The sequence below is a fragment of the Arctopsyche grandis genome, chromosome 7 (genome assembly GCF_051622035.1).
Source record: "Arctopsyche grandis isolate Sample6627 chromosome 7, ASM5162203v2, whole genome shotgun sequence".
Taxonomy (NCBI): Eukaryota; Metazoa; Arthropoda; class Insecta; order Trichoptera; family Hydropsychidae; genus Arctopsyche; species Arctopsyche grandis.
The window spans coordinates 13769747-13792588 of NC_135361.1; the positions used below are offsets into that span (position 1 = coordinate 13769747).

General features: G+C 33.9%; 2 protein-coding genes across 2 annotated transcripts in view; one reads left to right on the forward strand and one right to left on the reverse strand.

Moving 5' to 3' along the window:
* LOC143914278 (organic cation transporter-like protein) overlaps positions 1-8597 on the reverse strand; it is a 474519-nt gene extending 465922 nt beyond the window's left edge. The window contains exon 1 of the mRNA XM_077434437.1: positions 8520-8597. Within this exon, the coding sequence (XP_077290563.1) occupies positions 8520-8537 (18 nt within the window). The 5' untranslated portion in view covers positions 8538-8597. The remainder of the gene's footprint in view (positions 1-8519) is intronic.
* Positions 1-22842, forward strand: part of by (focal adhesion protein tensin) — an 87373-nt gene that overhangs the window by 10227 nt on the left and 54304 nt on the right. The gene's annotated exons all lie outside the window — the stretch shown is intronic.

The window sequence follows — 22842 nt, forward strand, 5'->3', positions numbered from 1 at the left end:
CAAGTACCAACGATTTCGCCTAATGTGTAGCATTTGACAGTTCATTCTCAAGTGTTCCGAATTCGGCCGCCGTACCAACTACATATATATGTACAGTTTTTTTGTGTTTCATAGCACGATCGAAGAACGAAACAGCGGTCGGTTGGTTTTAACGGAATAAGACATGCGTGTGTTATGAATGTTCTGGAAGATTACACACAAACGTGCAACAAACAGAAACTGGTGTTTTATAACTAGTCGGCTCGCTTCGTGCCCGTTTGATAGTAAAAACGAGCATTTAACCACTTATCTGTTCTTATGTGGCACGACTGGCACCATAGCACCACGCCAACACACCTCGGATTATTTTCAATTAAACTCGTCGGCGGGAGGGAAAAAATTGATTAATATACCACCTTTATATGGTGATCTATGTATATAGTATAAAAAATGTAGTATTAAATGCTTGGTCTTCGTCCAAAAAGAGTTTTGCGCAAATCGGAAAAGCAAGCGCAGTATAAACATATGTATGTACATATATCCGGAGGATTGAAAATTGTCGAAATGTATGTACATATGTATGTTAATGTTTATAGATACTTAAATGCGAAGAGGAAAATTGTTCATAAACAATTCTACGAAATTGTTCCTTTTGAATACTCTTCTAAAATTATGGTGTTGTACATATTTATATCAGCTTTTGAGAAAATTATATATATATATATATATATATATATATCTCTGATAGTTTTCTATATGTTACAGTGAAAATATATTTTCAACCAATTTAAGCAGTGAAAATGTATCAAACAATGAATTAACAACGTTTAACTCTATAAATGTAACCTTAACAACCCAACCTTAAATGAATAGGACCAAACCCTGAAAATGTAACTGGCTATGATTTCATTGAAACATCAGTGACAATATATTTTCACTTGAAATATAATTTCACTTTGACATATACATATTTGATGTTGATTTTTAAATGCTTTTTATTATTACGAAATTATGTTCACAATACATCTTATATCTATTTTAATAGCTACTGATCTACTGATCATTTTCTATTTTACAATTTAATTTAATTTGGTTAGTACATAATCATAGTATTATATTATTCTAATGTTAATGTACAGCATAATAGGAAAAAGAGCTCAAAAACCTATTTACAATTCTTATAAATGCTCATAATACATCTAATGTGTCGGTATATAAATATGTAGATAAATATCAAATTGGCTATTGGAGCAATTTTCAACCCTCTTATACATATACATACATATGCATATCTATAGGTAAGTGTATAATTATAATTATTGCAGAAAGAAAAGCGCTTTTCGAACAACAATATTCAAACAATTTCCTGTCACCTCTAATGACACTTATATGAACTGTTTGGATTATCTGCTCATCTCCGCGTTTTTGTTTTTCAAGTTCGCTGGGAAGTTTCGGTGTATGGCTTCGGATTTTGCTTTAACCCTTCCGCGCCTATTAGCGGCTGGAGAGGGGTCACACGTAATAATTTCGCAGGGGGGCGATTAACGACCTGCCAGAAGTGCTTAATAATTACGAAGGTTATATGTATGCACAGTGATTTACGTTTCCGCGTTGTTTTCGCATTTTTTGGGAAAAGAGCGGCCGTTTTTTTTTTTATTAATTAAAATTCTGAGAAATCAAAGGGGGCCCCCCACTAGTCGAAACAACGGACCAAGTAGATAAACGTACGTATGCTCATATATGTACATATATATTTCTTGGCGTTTTTAAAGCTCTTTTTAATTTCGTCGAATTCTTCTCGTAGCGCACGCGAGACGCCTTCTTCGGTCTGATCGGGGCGTTTGAATCTTTGGTCGTGTGAAACGCTAGAGTTCATTGTTACTGTAATGTATGAACCAGTGTACTTTAATTTATACATACGATGTGACCATTAGTGCCAATTTTATTTAAAATGGTAGTCGGCTTTGTATGTTGTATACTTATATGGCATGTGTTGGTCAATAAATATGTTAGATCTTATCTGGTTTGATAATAAAACTGGTATTATGAATTCTAAGAAACGTACTTTATCTGTTTATGTTTTGTATGTTTGGTACGAATGGCGTTCGGTTATTTTTATTTTGGATATTGTCAGCAATTTATTTAATCCATATAGCGATTGAAAAAAATTCTTGAAAAGTGAATCTTTTTACATAAAGATTGAAACTTTTTTTCCCTGGCTACTTCGAAATTTGGCTCGATTTATGAAATTTTCATTTTTTCCCCGCAAATTTTCTTGTCCTTTCAAGTTTAAGGCGAGCGTTGACTTCGATATTTCTTTTTGATGTCAAAGGAAACCGCCAGAAAGTTGAGTAAATTTCTGACCCAGTCATTTTATTATACTTATTAAAATTTAACAATTTTACATAAATATATTATAAATTGAAAAAAAATGTGGCTTTTTAACCATTAGATCAGTGCCGTCCAGATGATGTTTTGCTTAAAATGGTTTTTATTAATTTATATGGATAATATTAATTGGATGTAATATATACTGATTTTGAGAAGGCGTTTGATAAAGTTGATCATAAAATTTTGGTTAGTAAATTAAGTTTTATTGGATTTACTTATAATCTTGTTGGTCTTTTTATTTCTTATTTACAGGATCGACGTCAATTCGTTAAGTTTGGGAGTTGCTTTTCTTATGAGTATGTTGCCACTTCTGGGATTCCCCAAGGATCAAATCTTGGCCCTTTATTATTCCTAATATTTATCAACGATATTCAATCTTCTATTCACCATTCTAAATTTTTATTATATGCGGATGACTTAAAAATCTATAAGAGAATAATTGATTTACCTGACGCTCTTTATTTGCAAGAGGATTTGAATTCTATTTATGAATGGGCTAATGTTAATAAACTTCCCTTCAATATCCTAAAGTGTCGGGTCATTTCTTACTCTCGTTCTCGTTCTCCTATTAAATATCCGTATAAATTTCATGATTCTCTTCTTCAGAGAGAATTATTTATATCTGATCTGGGAATAGTCTTCGAAAATAGTTGGAGTTTCAACATTCACATTGAGAATATCTGTGATAGGGCAACAAAAATCCTTGGATTCGTAATCCGTAATTCGTCTGAACTAGGGCTCACTGCCATTCGTCTCTTATATTGTACATTAGTTCGCAGTGTGCTCGAGTTTGGCTCCATTATATGGTCTCCCTATCAACTTCGTTACTCTCTAATGTTGGAACGAGTCCAAAGGAAATTCCTTAGATTTTTATATCTGAAGACATTTGGATTTTATCCATATCTGTTCCCTAGTGCCTTTGTCTTGGGATCTTTGGGTTTCAACTCCCTGGCAAAGAGAAGAGATTTATTTCTTGGGAAACATTTCGTAAAATTACTTAGAGGAGAGATTCACAATCCCACTATCCTGGAGAAACTAAAATTCTGGGCCCCGGAAAATCGTAGAGTTTTAAGAAAACATGATATATTTTTACCAATTAGGGCTAAATCAAACGTGCTCATGAACTCCCCCCTCTCGAGAGCTGTTCGACTCCTTAACTTACTGGCACAATACTTGGACCTATTCGATGCCAGTTATGTTGAGTTGGTGGAACACATCCTAAATAGCACGATATAAATTTTTCAATCTTATTTCTTTGTTTTTATTTTGTGTACATATTTTTTACTTGATTTTTATTATTTTTTTATGATGTTTTTTTTTATTTATGATTTTTATTATTTTCTTATGTTTTTTTTTTATTTATGATTTTTATTATTTTTTTTATGATGTTTTTTTTTGTAATTTTTATGATTTTTATTATTTGTATTAAAATCACATTGACGCTTTGGGGCAACCTGTCAAGTCTCTGTGGTATTGATTTTTTAAAATAAAATAAAATAAATAAATAAAATAAAATAAATTAACTTGCAGTTTAATGATTACACCACTAAAAAATTTCAATTTAAAGGATTGACAAAAATAAAGGGATTTTTCACCCATAATTGCGCTGACCATTCGTCCTTTATTAAAGAGGACAGTCCTTTAATTACACTGCTCTGTCCTTTGGATTTATTTATTTTCTAAAATTGCCTTTTTGTCCTTTATTTTGTAAATTCGACAATTCATAAATTTTATCAAATCTGTATTAATTATTCAAATACCTCGGACAAAAGTTTTGTGGAAATGGAAGAAATCCCTCTGTGGACGAAGATCAAGGAAAGCTATTGGTCACTGGTAATTATATATACTTAAGGGAAAATTTCGTGAAGTTTCGTGTATTGTCACAAATGAAAAGATCGAAGAATAGCGACAGAATGATAAGCTCTGCCAACATACATAAGTGGTTTGAAATTTTTTATAAATAAAAATATTAAAAATCGTTTAATTTTCCTTACGTCTTCTTGGATCTAATGCCTCCATTTAATGATTTGATTTAATTATTTGATTTTCATTAGTGAACAAAATGTGGACCGAATAAAAATATTTAGGCACATGTATTTATACCAAATACAACTTAATGAGCTGCCTACATTTTATTGATTTTTTAAAGCACGAAAAAAGTTCATTCTTGTGAAAAATATCAAAATTAATGTGATTTAAAGATTCAATAATTTGTGATAAATGTGATTTTTTGTATTCTAATATTTTATACTAAATGTTATAAACTTATATAGCATTTTTTTAAGTTATAAAACAATTCTTTATATGAGTCGTTATATTTGAAAGTGGCATAGGTTCACTTTTCCTAAACATAAATATAATGTTTTGCGTTTATTGAAAATACTGTTGGTCTTTACTGCGTTTATACTGCTTTACCGAGATTCTGGACATATCGAATCAAAAGAAGTGATAACAGTCAAACAGAAATAGTACTTTTTGAACTGAAAATTGGACTTCCGTCACTTTCAAATATAACGGCTCATAGATGTATGTATATGAACACACTTGGTTTAATCTATAAGTATAATATATATTATTATTATTCATTACGTAATTTAATTAGTTTTGTTGACAAAGTATCGTTTATTTAAATATATTCCAAGCAAATATTACATTATATGCCTCTTATTAGGTTAAATCACCCAATAACTTCCTGTGGTAAACAAGAACTTTGATAAAATATTGAACACCTGCCTAACTTAATTAATTTCGTTCTATTATCCGGGGCTAATGCTTCCTCTCCAGTCACCAAGGCAATTCCCTAAATACTTGTCCATTATTAAGCCCTGTCTAAGCACACACACACACTTGACTCTTCATTTATTATATAATAGCGTGTGGACCGATCGTTAGTGACATTTGAACCCAGGCTCAGATCATTTCTCACGGCATGTCGGAATTGTATGGATCTTTCCGTTAACTGTTTGAGTGGCAAAACGAAAACGCACATTGTGACAATTGCCGCAGATGCTGTCTTCACAGGTCTCGATTTAAAATTCAAAACGCGTCTACCCCATCGACAATGAAGAATTCAAATCGAACTAGCATAGCAGTGGCGACGATAAGTGTCACATTTCATCGAGGTTTCCCCTCCTTACCGAGAACCCTACCAAATAAAACATGATATGAATACCCCACCTATATTTGTATGTACATATGTATGTGTGTATGTACTTGTGGCAAGTTACCTATGTAGTACGTGTTTATATGGAACCACTGTGGCTATTTACCGCATCACAGTTTCAGGTATGTATGGTGGGGATATAGAGGGGTTAATCGACTGCCTCGTGAATATACCACTATTGTACAGCGTATGATGTTAGTTTTTTTTCCGGTTTGGTGTTTTTTCCGCGGTTGGTTTTTTTCAAAGGCGAGATAAGCTAAACATAATCGTTTCCTGACGCTCTGCGAGGATGAATTGAAATTTAGCAGACGTCAATCGGTCAATTGCGCAATTAAAGCGTCGTGAGTGTTTTTGCAGTGTATGTATGTGTTTACATCTTGATTTTGTCATTGACCGGATCAATTATTTCGAGCGTTTGAATGATGGTTTGAACGTTTCAATCGGTCGTGTTCAGTTTGGTATGTTTTTATCAGTGGCATAATTATTACATATGGGTATGTATCAGTGGCGGACGGTGGGTGTTAATACCGGGTGTGCTGTGTATGCCGTAGGGCGTAGGGTATAAAATTAGCAATTAAAAAAAAATACTCGTTTTGCATTACAAAAATGTTTAATTTATTAGTTATTTATACATAAGTTCAATGCGACGTTTCTGAGACATAAACTTTTCAATCACGTCTGCATAGAATGTGTCTTTCTGTTTTAATTCCATCAATAACTTTTTTTCTATTGAAATTAAGCTAAGGCCACATAATCTATCTTGACCTTGCGTACCTCTATAGCAAGTTTTTATTCTTTTCAGCGCCGAAAAAGACCGTTCTGCTGAAGCTGTACTGCTTGGTATCGTTAATATTAATTCTCCCAGCTTAAACACCTCTTTAAAACCAGATTCGAGGTTATTTTTTGCCATGAATTGTATTAATTCATGAACAGGTTTCTCTGAAAATTCAGAGCTGGAATATAGCACAATGAGTTCGTTTTTCAATCGAATATAATCAAACAGTGATCCATAAAAATCTTTTAATTTATTAATTAAAACATTTGGAAAATTTTCTTTATATTCGTCATATTTATCATTACAAAGAAGGTGGAAATATTCTAATTTGGAAAGTGAAGAATATCTACATTCGACTTGTGCGATTATGCTATCAACTATTTTGAAATATAATTGACGAAATGAAGTTTTATCTTCTACTTCTGAATAATTTTTTAATCTTTGTGGCCACGATCATGATCATCATTTTTTTCATTTAAATAATTATTCCATAACATTTCAAAATTATTATACCTTTCGTATTTCAGTTGCTGCAAAACATCATTAATTTTTTTACAACAATATAAAACGTCCGAAGATTTAGATTGAAGAATGTTATACAAAACATCAGTTATTCCAAACAGTTTTGAAAAAAATTGAAGAAGTTTAATTGTTTGAAAATCCTCTAAAAAGCCTAAAAACCCTCGTGCTTTTATAACAGTATCTGTGTCCCATAATTCACAATTTTCTATAACATGTCGAAAAAAAATATGTAAATTGACTTCTGTATTGTTGTACTGTGCTACTTAAACGAGATGTAAAATTCCACCTTGTGGGTGCTACAGAGGGAAGTCTTTTTGTCACAAATTCCTGTAAAGCGAATACTCTTTTGGAAGATTTTGAAAAGTATGTAGACAATCCATTTAAAGTTTGAAAAAATGATTTACTTTCTTTAATATCAGAAAGACCTTGCTGCAATACTAAATTCAATACATGAGCATAACAGTGTGTAAAAAGAGCAAAAGGATAAGCATTGAGGACTTTGGATTGCAAACCATTTACGTGTCCACTCATTACACTTGCTCCATCATAAGTCTGTCCAACCAATTTGTCTTGAATTTTAAATTCTTCAACTATGTTCACCATTAGAATAGACCATTAGATGTTTTATCAGCACTAACGTCTGTAAAACTAATAAACCGTTCATGTACATTGCCTTTACATACAAAACGTAAAACTGTTGAGAGCTGTGATTTTGTCATTATATCTGAAGTTTCATCGAGAATAATAGCAACAAAACTTGCTGACTCTACTTCATTTTTTATATGAACTTTAATAACATGAGAGATTGCTTCGATTATGTCATTTTGTATACTTGGAGAAGTACCACGAAAGGTAGTAGCAGTATTTAGAGTATCTAAAACAGAATCATATTCTCGAAGAGCATTTAGATATTCAATGTAATTGCCTTTGTTTACGGAATTACATGACTCGTCGTGACCTCGCAGGGACAGTTCTTGTTTTCCTAGATAGATTATTGCGTTAATAATTCGTTTTAAAACATCTCTATTTTTATTTACTTGTTCATTATGTCGACTTATTTCGGCTTTACGTTGACTGTCAATTAATACGTCGATTCGTTGTTTGCCAAACATTTGTATGGAAAGAAATGATTGAACGTGTGCCTGCGATCCTTTGTGTTTCTTCAGTGCTGCTGTCAAATGGTTGAGATCAGCAAATCCTTCTTTGTTCCACACATTAATATCTTTGGAGAACAATAAACATGGCCAGCAGAAAAGTTTGGATCGAATTTCACAGCCTGTAATCCATACGAATTTTTTATAATTTGAAACGCAAAAATGTCTAGTGTAAACTTTTGTTTTTTCTTTATGCAAACTGGATAAATTTGGAAGAGACGGACACGGTTTCCCATCTTTAATTATTTTTAATTTTATCTCAAAACTTCTATTTGAAAACGGAATAGTTAAAATGTCTTGAACACTGTTAGCCATTATTAGTTATTAGAGGTAATAATATGACCATAAAAATACGAATGTGCGAAAAAGTACGAGACCACGTGCCGCATCGCATTCGGTCAATTGCCGAGTGGTGCGGTGCGGTGCGGTGCGATGCGGTGCGCGGTGCTCTGAAGTCGTAGCACACCGTACGTCTTAATATCGCGAACAAACCTATACAAGCGAATATCCGCCTGCACACTCCAACCAAACCCACCAATTTGCTGCACGGCATAGGTATTCTCTCGTCGCGGCGCACAAACTACATCTAACATCACACAACACGCTGCAGACTGCACACCACACCATACACCATACATTTAGCGCACGCGGTAAATACACCATACACATCAATGCCTGCTTATACAACAACACATTATTTTGTATTAAAATACTACTTGGTTTTCACGGGTGTGCGCCGCACACCTAGCACACACCCAATATACGCCACTGGTATGTATGTATGTAATGCCTGCGGGCATAATAAGCCCTGGATTTCTAGGAATGTTGCTCTGGTTGCTGTTTTCGATATCATTAAATCCAGATCGTCCGTGTCTTGTTAAAGTTGGCAATTGTTTTTAATGTACTTATGTACATATTTAGTTGCTGAGATGGTGCAGTAATCATCATTCCTTTCGAATTTTGATTACGGCTTCATAATAGTCATTGATTAATTGGTTTTTACACATATCGGACTCGGTGTGTATGTTTGTTTAATTTGATTAATCTAGAAAATCGTTAATCTTTGGCAGTAAACGCTTTTGTACATGTTAATCAAATATCAAAGGCAATTCTCGGTGATATTGTAGAGAGGTGATTTTGCATTTCTACATATAAATAGGAGAATTATGAGAAATAGCCAATGATTCGGTCATGATTGACGCAACGTAAGGTGACTTCTAGTGATCTAAAGCAGAAACTAACTATTGAACAAGTATTTAATAAAAAGTAGGAAAAGTACAGACTTGTGTTTTAAATGCTCGTACATTCGCAATGAGGGTCGGACCGCTTTAAATTATTCAACCAAGAACCCAAATAAAGTGTCTAATTACCACGAAGTCTAAAATTCCACATTTCTCACGAAGAAAATGGTTTCGTTTACATACATAAATTTGAAATAATCAAAATGAGAGTTTTATATTAGATTTTTCTTTTTTAGGGTGGTAAAAATCAGATGCATGATTTGTAACGTGTCGACTGCCTTGCTCGAAATGGAGTACGTTTTTGTTAGCATGTTGAACTATTGAGGCGTCTAGTAAATTAACTGTTAAGGTATCGAATTACATACATACATATACCTACGTGATCGTTTTATATACGCGTTGTATTATAAAATTTTCGAATTAATGATTGATGAATGAATGCCGTATTCAAATGTAAAATGCTACTGTGCCTGAAGAGAAAGATCTTCGATTGATGTGTCCTGCCAGTGATGGCGTATTGATGCGAAATTTGGACATTGAACGTCAGAATACTGCGTAAGGTCCAATGCACCCAAAGAAGTATAGAACGCTGTATGTTTGGCATAACGAGGAGGGATAAAAAACGGAATACGTGAGTTAGAAGTATGAAAAAGGTAGTTGATGTAATGGTGAGAGTAAATAAATTGAAATGGCAATGGTTGGGTCACGTAGCTAGAAGAACGGACGGTAAATGGACGAAAGAAATGCTCAAATGGTACCCGAGAGAATGTAAAAGGGTTCAAGGAAGGCTTCAGTGAAGATGGGTGGATGAAATCAGAAAAAAAAATGTGATAAGATGGATGAAAGTTTCTCAAAACGGAGAAGAATGGAAGCGTGTTGGAAAGGCCTTCATCCAGGGAATGTACGTGGCGAATGGCTGTGAATGGTGATGATGTATTAACTATCCGCGGTTCGAATTTATAGTTTCACCTGTAACGTAATATGAATAATTAATACGCGGCGATAGAAAAGGATGAGGACGAGAAGGAGTAAAAGGAAAGTGATGGTTTGAATTTTAATACTGTGCAGTATTTTGATATAGTTTTGCCCAATGGTATTATTTTGAGATGATTCATAATTAAAACTAACGAAGTGGTTTGGTTTTTGTTATGGTTCCGATGTTTAAAACTGGACTAGTTGAAACGTATACGTCCATTTCGTTTGATGTGTTGATAAACCAATATGGATCGCTCGGGTCATTTCTGAAGAGCACTTGTATCAACTATGTTAATAGAATCATTCAAGTTTAAGAATATGGCGCATCTCCCATGCGATACGGAATGAGTCGCCGACGTTTACGATATACAATAATAGGAAGTACATAGCTGTTGCGTTATCGTGAATATTAATGAGAAGCTGTTATCACGGAAGAGTGCAAGTGTACGAGAAAAATAGACCCATCTAGAATGCCTTTTAACCGATTGCCGACTGTGCGAGCATTAGTATTATGTATAAAAAAAAAGCAACTGAAAAGGAAATAAAACGTCACGTGCGTTCTTTTGAGCCGCGCAACGGATAGAATCATTTACATGCACTCCACAAAAAAAAGCCGACAACAAGGTAGACAATACAAAGCAGAATCATCAAAGACGACCGCGCATGTCGAGATGTCGCAATCGTCAAAATATGTGTCTGTGTTAAAATCGAACTGGAACGGTTGGGAAATCGCAGGTGTTTGTTTTTGCTCTTCTTTCGCGAATGTTTGTTTTGACGATACGCGTCTGGAATCTGGTCGGTGTATCGAAAAGCGATCACAACAATGCAATGCAACATCGAGGATGGGAAAGAAGTCGGATGCGCATCTTCCGATGTAAAAATAGAGGGCCCACTTCATCGACGACGTCATGAAAAATGCGGCTGCAAGTGGATTGCATCACATTCCATTCGTCTAATGGCGTCGTAGACAAAACGCATCTAATGGCCGGCGCGTGGCAGATGCACTCGATCGCAGAATCGAACAATGCAACCGCTGCAGCTGGTCTATATCGCAATTAAAGCAGGACTCGGCTGTTCTGTCATCCGGTGATTTTTACCTTTTGAAGGACGCTGTGTAAATTTTTGTTTTCTTTGACCAAATAAATGGAGGGTATGCTTTTACAATGTATTCATTTTATTATATAATAATATTTTCGAGAGAATTTTCTCGAGGCGAGGGAGGAAAAGGACGTTTGTTATTATAAAAGGTTTAATGTTTAACATAAATTTCAATTTAAAATTCATAAATGGAACAACCATTTTTCATATACTGTTTTCGGAATTAAATTTTGATGGATAATAATGAACTGGTGCTGAAATTATTTATTAAAATGGTGTTGTGCATATGTATATACATAAATAGGATCGTTGCCGTCCCAGATTATCCAGATAGTCCCGAAATTGAAATTTCTGTCCTGGATAGGTCATATCCGTAACGCATGAATCCAAAATATTAATGCAATTTCGTCGCAGCCATTAGGTTTTAGTGTAAAGCAGGGATGTGGATTCGGATCAAAATTTACCGCCTCCGACTCCAACTCGAACGAATTTAGTAAGATCGACTTTTCTTGCCAACGTATAAAATTATAAAAATAATAGTGATTTTCAAAATATTAAAAATTAACGCAATTAAAAAAAATCAATAAAAATTGACTTGTAACCCAATTAATTGGATTATTGGTAATGAAATAGGTATAAATAAAAAGTAAGTAGAATCAAAGTGTATGTGTATGAATTTCATACGCAAATAAATCAATGCGAATGAAAACTGAGAATAAAAAAAAGTATGAAAAGCAGGTTTTGGCCACAGAATATCAAGATTTTATTTATAATTTAATTTTAAATCATGAAATTATTAAATTTAAGTTTATTAGTGGATTTACATCAAAAATATTGGAGACTAGTTGACACTTACTGTAATATATTAATTATTAAAAAAAATAATAAAAAGGAGTCCTGGTCGGTTGATTGTTTACGACTCCAACTCCACTTGAAATACTCTGACTCAACGACTCCGACTCCGACTTCACAGCCCTGGTATAAACTTAACCCAAATACACAAACTTGCCCTAGTTTAGGTCAGATTTAAAAAAAAGATTTATCCATACGCAAATGGCTTTTGAATTTTAGTTAAAGATGGATTCTTTGATCGTAGTATGAGATTGTATGTATGTAGACAAAAATACATACATATGTATACATAGGTCAGAGTGCATACCAGTGTTTGATATTGCAATCGAATAAGATGGTTTATATTTGAGGGAAAAAATATAAATAAGATATTTCATGTTGTCGCTAAACCCTAAAATAATATGTAAGTTATGTATATTCATAGATGCTTGGTTATTTTATTACTACGTAATAATTCATAGTTGATTTAGTACACATCATAAAACATGAGAATTGTTTGAAAAATAAAATTGCTTTATTATTTATGGCATTGTGTTTAAAACGTTTAGAAACCGGTATTCGAATTTAAAATTTTACAATTGATCAATTAATCCTTCTTTTATGGCACTATGACATTTTAAAACTTGAATCATGTCTATTTTTGTTTACTTTTTAATATTGAAATAGGTATTTTTCAAATACCGGTTGATTTAATTGAATAGTTTCCAAGGCAAAGCTTTTAAGCTTGCGTCTATCGAAATAATTCCGTTGAAAACTTGATTTTATACCGAATTGTACAACTATAAAAGACCTTGTCTAGAATTCTCCTACCGAAGATAGGAGCAGAATTGGACGTTAATTCACATTAATGTCAGTTGTAAAACATCTGCTTCCGCAGTAACCGAGTGCGAAAACTAACATTAATCGAGGCAGTGAGCACTTTGCCCAAAAGTTAGACTGATGTTGATGAGCATACCCAACCTACATATTAGCAGAAGAATGAAAGTTGGAAATGTAACATTTGGAGAATTATACGAATTTAAATTCCAACCGGAGAGAGAAAAAAATTCAACGTAATTGGATTCATTCGGAAAATACGGATGCTCGGCTGTGTAATCCTAAGCGAGGAAATTGCGAAATATTGACGATTACATGTAAAGCCAAATGTTTCCCGACATGTCCGACAGACTTTTCTCGGGATAAGAATGTCGAAACAAAAAGTAACCCCTTGTCCGGTTTATGAGAATTAAAGGCTCCCATTGGCGACTGGTCGACGATTTACAACGCAAAAAGGATATAAGCTCGTCCTTACGTTCTGGCTAAGGTGGCTTGATGCGATAAATTCGAAATGGAGTCTTTTCATTGCACATTTGGAGCCATTCGCGAAAGACCTGAATGTTTATTGAGATTTATAACCAATTGGTTCTGAGACATTCGAGCGTAAACCGCAAACCTTCCCATCGGTATCGGTATGCTAGACGCGAGTTAAATGGATAATGTAATTAATGGCTTTAAATTTAACTCTCGGAGTGTGTCTATGGATGTTTTTACAAACATTAATTATTACCGTGTCTTATTCATTCATTCGTCTTAACTTTTCTTTGTTGCTGGATTTGCGTAAAATTTCAGTCTCGAGCCTACAATTAGTATAATAAGTACATTCCTTACTTTGCTTTGGGATTTTACTGACTGAACGTACATAAAATGTATGTAAGAAAATATACAATAATATATTATCAGTTAATTTAAATTTCGGTACTAAAAAAATAATCATTAAATTATATCTGTTGAAATCTTCACTCAAATCGATTTCATCATGAGATTGTGTTCATTTGGTGGATATCTCGCACGAATTTGTGATTGTATTATTACAAGTTTTTTATTAGCTTCACTCTGTTAGTTAAGTGACATTCCTGCCCGTCAAAAATTTATGATCTGATTTTGAAAAATTTCCACTCTTCAGATCGCTTTGATATTTTACCGACATACGGTTAACTAACATTGAAGTAAGCTAATGTCTCCGATAAGAAGCTACAGAAGTTTTATCATTAAAAATAACATCGGAATCTTGTGTCAGTTCGAAGCGATGACAACAAGCTATCCAAACGCGGCTTTCTACCGCCCCTTTTCAACTCACAGGCTTGATCAGTAGTAAAAGTTACTTTTTTCACTCTCGTTTATTAGGTCTGTATTTCAATTTATTTTTATTTATATGATAAAATCATTATGTATTATACTTTTAAATTCAATTCGTACAGTAATATACATATGTAATATAATCTATTTTGTTTTAAATTAAGAAAATATCTTCTTTTTATGAACATTTTTATATTTTTCCAATACTTTATAATTATGGATGAATGGATCTTATAATTTCTGAGCTTTTTAATATTTGTTTATAAAAAGCTCTGAATGTTCATATAGTAAACTATGGAAATATTCCCGTCGGTCTATTTTGGGTGCTGTCTATTAATATATGTAGGTGACGTCATACCGAGTCCCTTTGTATCCTGCTCGCGCACATGTAACTGAGACTGTGCGATAAAAGTATAGAGATTTCCATGGCACGCCACTTGTATATATGTACATACATATGTACACATTTGTGTATGTCTATTCAGATTCAATTTACCCACTAAAAATTTAACCTAAAGTCTATTCTGTGACTTATACATATGTATATCTTATTTATGTGTAATATTATATCTTATTTATGAACGTAGTATTAAAAAAAGCCTTATTAATACTACTTATGCTCATGAATACATACATCGATATGAAAAAAATAAATATCTTTCGCCAACTTTCCAAAATTTAGGACTACGTTCGTAGTCAGTACTTATCTCCTATTTTTTTCCGACTCACTACAGACGTCACCACCAGAAGTACTTTCGCAGACTATTATTCACATAAATTTTATTATGGAGTATTATATTGTAGAGTATAATTTGGGGAAACATTTCTATAAATAACTGGTTGGTTTGGTGTACAATCCTCAAATTCTTGCAGAATTGAGTTTCAATGTTCCCAGCCAATTTGTGTACAATTTGTGCAAGTTTCCGTACGGTGTATTGGAGTTTGATCAGTGTATTAAACGCAGATTCTCATTATGATAAAGTTTCAAATATATGTACTGCTGCGGGATATGAGAACAACATTTCGTAACGTGATATCTATTTGAAAAATTCTTAGCGTCGCTTATCTATTACGATATATCTTCGCCTTTTGCTCTACTCTTCTTGTTATTGCTTCAAAATTTCTCGATTGTACTTACATATACATAGTATACATTCGACATAAACGATGACCTTTATTCGCATTTGTATCCGTACCAATTGTGCAATTCGGGCTATATGATAATTAAAACATCACAGAAACACAGCACGGTTTTATGATTTACAAGATAAAATCTCGCAACGCAAGTTTTCCGACGCGGTACTTAAATGACCTTTGCCACTCTCGCTCAATTTTCTTTTGAGAAACACTGGTCAAGCCTCCATTTCGCTTCCTGCGAAAGGGAACCTTGAATTTTAAATCGCAACAGAATTGTTTGAAGATATTCACGAGCGCGTTATTGCGTCGTTTGTTACTCGGAAAATGTATTGTGACCTCGTGATCGCATCTCTTCTTATCTTCACACCGCCGCAGTTTCCCCTCTCCGCTTTTCTCAGATTCGCCTCGTATCTCTTTATTTCACTCTATTTGTTTGCTCGGTTAATAATATAAAAAAATATATATCTAGTGTGCTGAGTGTACCGTTTTCGTACAAAGCTTTCACTGTTTTTCCGCGAGGAGCCGCCACCGGCTGTTTTTGACGCTGAAACATCTCGTTGTTTTGTTGTTTGCCACTGATGTGCGCCTTTCACGATTTCCACACACATATGAACACACTTTATTATGTGGAATATAAATCTGAATGCGTATAATATATTCCTTATGGCTTATGTGCGTACGACATGCTTTTGGCATTACGGATTCATTTATAATATCTCATTTGACCGACATTCTTCCATTACTATGTGTGGTTAACATATTTTTAGTCAGATAAATCATGACGAAATATAATAATATATTTTTGCCTTAATTTATTGTTTTTACTTATATTCATATACGTATTGCTATTACGGAAATTGCGAAAAATTTTGCTACTAAGTGAATATCTTGCCTCGATTATTCGGCGTAAACTCATAGTCATTACTTTATTTCTTGTATTTCAGTTCATATTTTAAGCGTAATTATATTCATTAAAACATGAGCTTATTCAGTCGATCGTGTACTTACATATACTAAGGAAAACTCCTGAAGTTGGATGTTTATCTGTAATGATCCTCGATGGTACTGTTTGAACAGTATTGTGTAATTGTTGCAAGTGATCAGCTGACGGAATATCTTACTTATTTAAAAGCGGGGCTCTCTGTCAATATCAAAATGGTAAACATTTTATGGTAAGATTTATATTAAAAATGATGATTAATTAACTGGAAACATAAGTATTGAACATTGAACAAAAATTCGGCTAATATTGCTATCGTGGAATTTATTTTACGTATGATAGTATAAATTTGCTGTAATATGACTACGATATTTAGCAACTCATTTCGGTCTTAATGCTTCTCTTTTTAAATAAGAAATTTGTGGTTTTTCTAAGACGTTTCCATTTAATTGATTCAGAAACTTATCGCTTAAATGAAACATATTGCGGTTTGTTTTGTATGCGGTAATGTGTGATTTTATTTTTTTCATATAATAACATATACATACTTATTCTTATTCTTCGAAAGCCCTTTGAACAATTTCCAATGTTGAAACAAAATTAATTATATTTTCTTTCAAAAAAATGTTTTGGAGAATATTGGGGGTAGAAAAGCGATGATCAAATTTCTATAGAATATATGTACATATTATAAATACATAACGATTTAATGGAATTTGTATTTTTCTTACCCACTCGTTTTTTTTCTTTTCGGATGGCTCGATGCTATAAAATTATCAAAGTCGTGTCGTTTTATTACCTCGCGGCAAAATTATCGTAAAAATTATTTTGTAACTTATTCTAGGAGGCTGGCAATGAGCGTAAAATTTTGAATCCAATTTAACGGAAAGTGAGCAACATTCAAAAGAACAGTTCTAATAAACAGAAAGCACCTTTTTTCAAATGATTGCGACAGATCGGATTTTCCCATTGGTCATACTTACCAGATTAACGTAATCGAATATTAAATTTCTACCTTCGGTTTTTAGGATTACATCACACTTAAGCCGCAAGGAAAAGTTCAGCGTAGACATTTTCCACTTCGCTAGCATGTACAATACATATATATCATATTTTATTTGAATATACCTACATATGTACATATATGTATGTATATGTATATCCGAGTGTGATAAGCCATCTAATAAGCACACGATCGTACCTACACTGATCGTTAATTCGAAACGTCCTGAATTTCCACATACGATCGTTAGGACAAAAGCATATATTTATATTCTACGGTCGTTTGCCATTATCTCGAACGGCCGTGGCAGGCTTAATCCGCAATATTGCGCAATCTGTTTATCACGGACTGTTTCCGAATCACGTACTCCCTCCTTTTTCTAGCTTATTTAAATAAGGAAAATTTGATGGTATCTGTATTCATGCGGTTGCTGAAGGGTTAATTTAATTTTCAGACGGTGTTCGCGGTTTTTTTTTCGTATTTACAAATTTTACGGTGCACATGTACAATTGTGCGCCATGACCGCAGTGAATCATTAGTCCTTTCGGTGATTACGTCATGGAAGCGAACTGGCATACATAAACACACTGACATGTGCTCATAGCGCTATTGTAGCGATTCTCAAACTTTATTTCTCCAGGGGGCATTTCAGTGTAATTATTTGAACAATTGTTTGCTATTCGTAGGAAAATTGTATTGGGGTTCTTGTTCAATCTCTAGGGGTAGTTAATTTCCAGTTGTATGCCTGCTGTTTACTAGACAGGAATGAAGGAAGGAATAATGATTTGAAGGAACAATCTATTTCTACCAAATAGGACTTAAATCACAGATCTTTACGATTTCATGTTGTTAGAAAATTGTTGGTAAATTTGACATTTAAAATTTTCTTCTCGTTGATCCAATCCATCCGTGTATGCATATATGTATATATGAATTATTATACTTACTGTTAAATTATGAAAACGGAATACCTGGGTTAAATGTATGACACAGGTAGTTGATATAATGGCGAGAGTGAAGACATTGAAATGCCAATGGGTGGGTCACGTAGCTAGAAGAACGGACGAAAGAAGTGCTTGAATAGTACCCGAAAGAATGTAAAAGGGTGCAAGGAAGGCCACAGGGGAGATGGGTAGATGAAACAGAAAATGTGTGGAATGAGATGGGCGAGAGTTGCTCGAAACAGAGATGAATAGATGCGTATTGGAGAGGCCTTTATCCAGGAGTGGATGGCGAATGGCTGTGATTGATGATGATACCTAATGTATTAACAATTTAAACATTATAACAATAAAAATTTATACCAGTGTCTGTTGGCGTTTATTTTAGTTTTCATGTTATTTTTCTAATCAATTGGGAATCGAATTTGAATCTTAAATTTAATTATTTATTAGTTTTTATTTAAATGTATCATTTTTTATCCGAGTTCGTGAATATCCTGAAATCTACCTACGGAATCACAAGGATAAGAATTCCTGCTTTACGTGGTATAATTTGAATATTATTATACATATTTGTGGTGATCATATACCTTAGCGTAAACATTATGCATACCCTAAAAATATCGATGAAATACGAATAAGCATAAGTGGGCTTTTTTTTATTTTCTCAATTTCCTTTAGAATAAGTAAATAATGCTCGAGGCGCGTGCGAAAGGCCGTTCGGTAAACGAAGCTCAAAACGCAATTTTTCTTATACACATTTTTTTTTACTTTCCCTTCAATATTTTCAGCTGATACAATTTTGACCTTTTCGTAACGACCGGAAGCCGCGTCCGCTTCGTACAAATGTCTTTTTATACTTCGAAAAGCGAAACTTTTCGTCACTAGCACAGCACACCAGCGGGGAGTATTCAAATCGACGGAATTAATGGCCCCAGTTTTTTCCAGCTATATGTATTTTTCTTTATTTTTTGATCGCATGACCGACCCTCTGGCGGCTAATCGCTCCTCGGTGCAAATAACGTAAAGTCATTCGTGAAAATGTGCCGCTTTTCAGCGGTGTAATCAGTGTCAAGTGGCGATTGTCGTGTCGTGGGGCCTCTTTCGTCCCAAATTTTGAGAGTCGAAAGTTAATTTTGGTAAAGGGCTTTCGAGCGAGACGATTATTCCACCTCCTTCCACCCCTCCCTTAAACCCATTAGTATTACGTTTTAGCTTTCTGTTTCAATATTATATTTTTCATCGTCCTGTTTCACCCCAAATTTGTTGTTTAAGGAGTGGCCTGCATTAGCTGCTATAAAATATAGTGCGTGTGCCTTTCATGCATGTGCTACATAGTCTATTCTCCCCTCCTCCTATTAGATAAATGCAGTTCTGGGTGTGAGCGTTGGACGAGTAAGTACATTGATACAAATTGTCGGACCGGCTCGTCCAATAAATAATCGATCGATGTCGTCTTATTCCAATCTAAGTTGCTCTGGTATTTTTCGGTGCATTGACATCCTTCAAAGTCGGCCCATCAATCAGTTAAATTGGCCTGTGGGACGTACACATGCCAGACTGTTTCTTTATCGTTCATTGTTGTGACTACTTATTTCAATTTCTTATTACGCTCCTATCATACGTGTTGACAGTGATCATTCATTGCATACTTGGGACTGTTAGTGAAGCGTGGAAATATGCAGGTACCTACTATGTGTTTCAAACTAACAGTACATAAATCCTCATATGGATGTGTGAAAACTTTGAAGTACGTAACGATGCATTTGTCGTGTCGCTAATAATAGATTATGAATGTTGAAAGATTTTTTGTTTGGTTGTTTATTTATTTATTTAGTTTTTGAAATGGTATAAGTTTACTACCAGTTCAGTAGCCTTGAATTTCGTCATGCCACTGTTTCTTAGTATGAATTAATAGGTAGAGGAAGTGATAAAATATGATTTATTTCTTAAAATAAAAATTAGTCATAAACATTCGAGAGTCGATTGACCAATTTGGACAAAGCTGACGTGAGTGGTAAAAAGTTATCAAATCATTGTTTTTTACCTTTTAAAAGTCTCAATTGAAAGTGAATAACCCACGAGTATGTCGTGTTTAATTTCACAAAAGTCATCAGTAATTTTAACTCGGTGAGTTTTTGTCTTTCATTTTAAGATTTCGCAGCAACCACACACGTTGTTTCGTGCCAATAATAAAGCATGACTAAATACTGAATTTTAGTCTGTGTTTTGCATTTGAAGCATAACGTTGAATAGTGCAGATAGTGCCTAATTACTTACATAGAAAATCCATAATTGTAAATATGTCATCGTGTAGTGAAGACGATCCTATATACAGTGTTATACAATTCAAAGGTCAACATTTTAAAGGATCGGTTTATTACAACACTACAGTGGAGCAGATACAAAAGGTTAAAACTTATCTTAAGTGTTTTTTTTCGTCAAATAGGGTTATTGAAAGATTTATTGTACATATCATCAGTTCACGTCCCACAAGTCGACGTCACTTCTCGTCACACAATGGTATCGCCGGTGAAGATTGTCTTCTTTTGAGGCACGTTTTTCTGGAGTGTTTAAGACGAAGCATGAAAGGGTTGACACGAATTTGCCGAGACGATCTTGTTGAAGGGTTGTTCAGTACGTGACAGATGTTTCAGCAGCTTTAAATGGGTCGACCCCGCTGAAATAAGTTGAGCTCGACTTGACGAGCGTGAAAATATACTGAAAGGCGGCGATGCACCGTGAATAATGATTATATCACCGTAGGGAAACGTTTACAACCCAAAACTACTTAAGAAGGAATTCTTAACATTTTTCAGTAGAAATTATTTAATTTAAAAGGGTTCACGTGGATCGATCGGTTCGGAGCTGATCTAATTCGACTCCAGCTGTGTTGTGACCAATTAAAACGTTAAATGGAATTACTTAGTTGACGATGGCCGGGGAGTCATTGTTGGCAAGATCAGATAGCTGTAGTAGCCGCTTGGTTGAACACAATCGCGCACTTGTGGACGCTTTCCTATTAAATTGGCCAATTATGCTCGACGAAGGCCATTTTCAGCATTGGACACATATCGGTATTGGAACTGACGACAAATAGACCGATGAATCGCATATGTACGACATTCACGGCATACATTTATACATATGTATGTAACGTAATTGGGTTTATTATCAGGGGTGCATTGAGGCTTCGGTTGCCTTTAAAAATGCTTAAAATATATTTTAGTCAGTAATGTATAAAGAAAATCGAATAGGAAAATTTTGCCATTTTTAATCGACTCGTTTTAAAGTACATATGCTAATAAACCAAATATATGTACATAGCTGTTTCTGGATAGATTTTGATTCAAATTGGCCGTCTCATATCAAAATTTGCCAATTTTATTTATTTAAAGTTTGGACCATTTTAGCATTACAAGAATTCCTAATGCGCCACAACGGTCAAAATATAATAGAAAAGAAACAAAATAATAACTATAGAAATTAGAGATGACAAAAACAAAACATATATGTATATGTACATACATACATATGTCACAGTGAAATTATATTCAAGTGATATATTTTCACTGACGTTTCAGTGAATACATAATCAGTTACATTTTCAGGCTTGATTTTATTCATTTAAGATTAGATTGTTAGGTTTGGTATTATTTAAGGGCTAAGATAGGTTAGGTTAAGTAAGGGCTTAAGATTGGGTTGTTAGGGTTAAATTTATACAGTTAAACGTTGTAAAATTAATTGTTTGATAAATTTTCACGGCTTGAATTGGTGAAAATATACATTTAATACAATCATAAAAAAAACCATTAAAATAGTAGCGAAAAATAAAAAATTGCAAATTAAAAACAAAGAAGGGAATTTCTTATAAAAAGAAAAATAAAAATATATACATATGTATATACACAGACAAAAATACATTTATACATAATCATAAAAAAAACATATAATATTATAATAATAGCAGATAAAGTAAAAATATCAAATAATAAAAATACAATTTAGGGAATGTCTTGCACCTACAGCCAGTTCCAATAAATAAGAACCAACTGCAAATACAAAACATCCCTGTGGGCTGTGAGTCCCTAATGGAAGAGAGTAAATCAAAATTCCACTCATACATCACATTCAATCATGAAAACAATGATGAGCGTAGACTACCAGACAAATAGGTTAGAATAATATCAGATAATTTACGCTCACTAAGGTGGAGAATATCACATTCAGACTCAGCAGCAACGATTTCATTAAGTCGAATAGCTCTTGGAATAGGAGCCATTCGAAAAAGAACTTTATTTGATTTTATAAATTTTATATGACTTTGTTGATGAGCTTGCTCCATATATTATCAACGTCACATACGATAGAATGGTGAAAGAAGTGCTCGAATGGTAAGCGAGAGAATGTAAATTGGTGCAAGGTAGGTCGCAGAGGAGTTGGGTGGATTAAATCAGAAAAATGTTCGCGATGAGATGGATGAGAGTTGCCCAAAATAGAGCGGAATGGAAACGTGCTAGAGAGGCCTTTATTCATAATTATGTACATAGATAAGG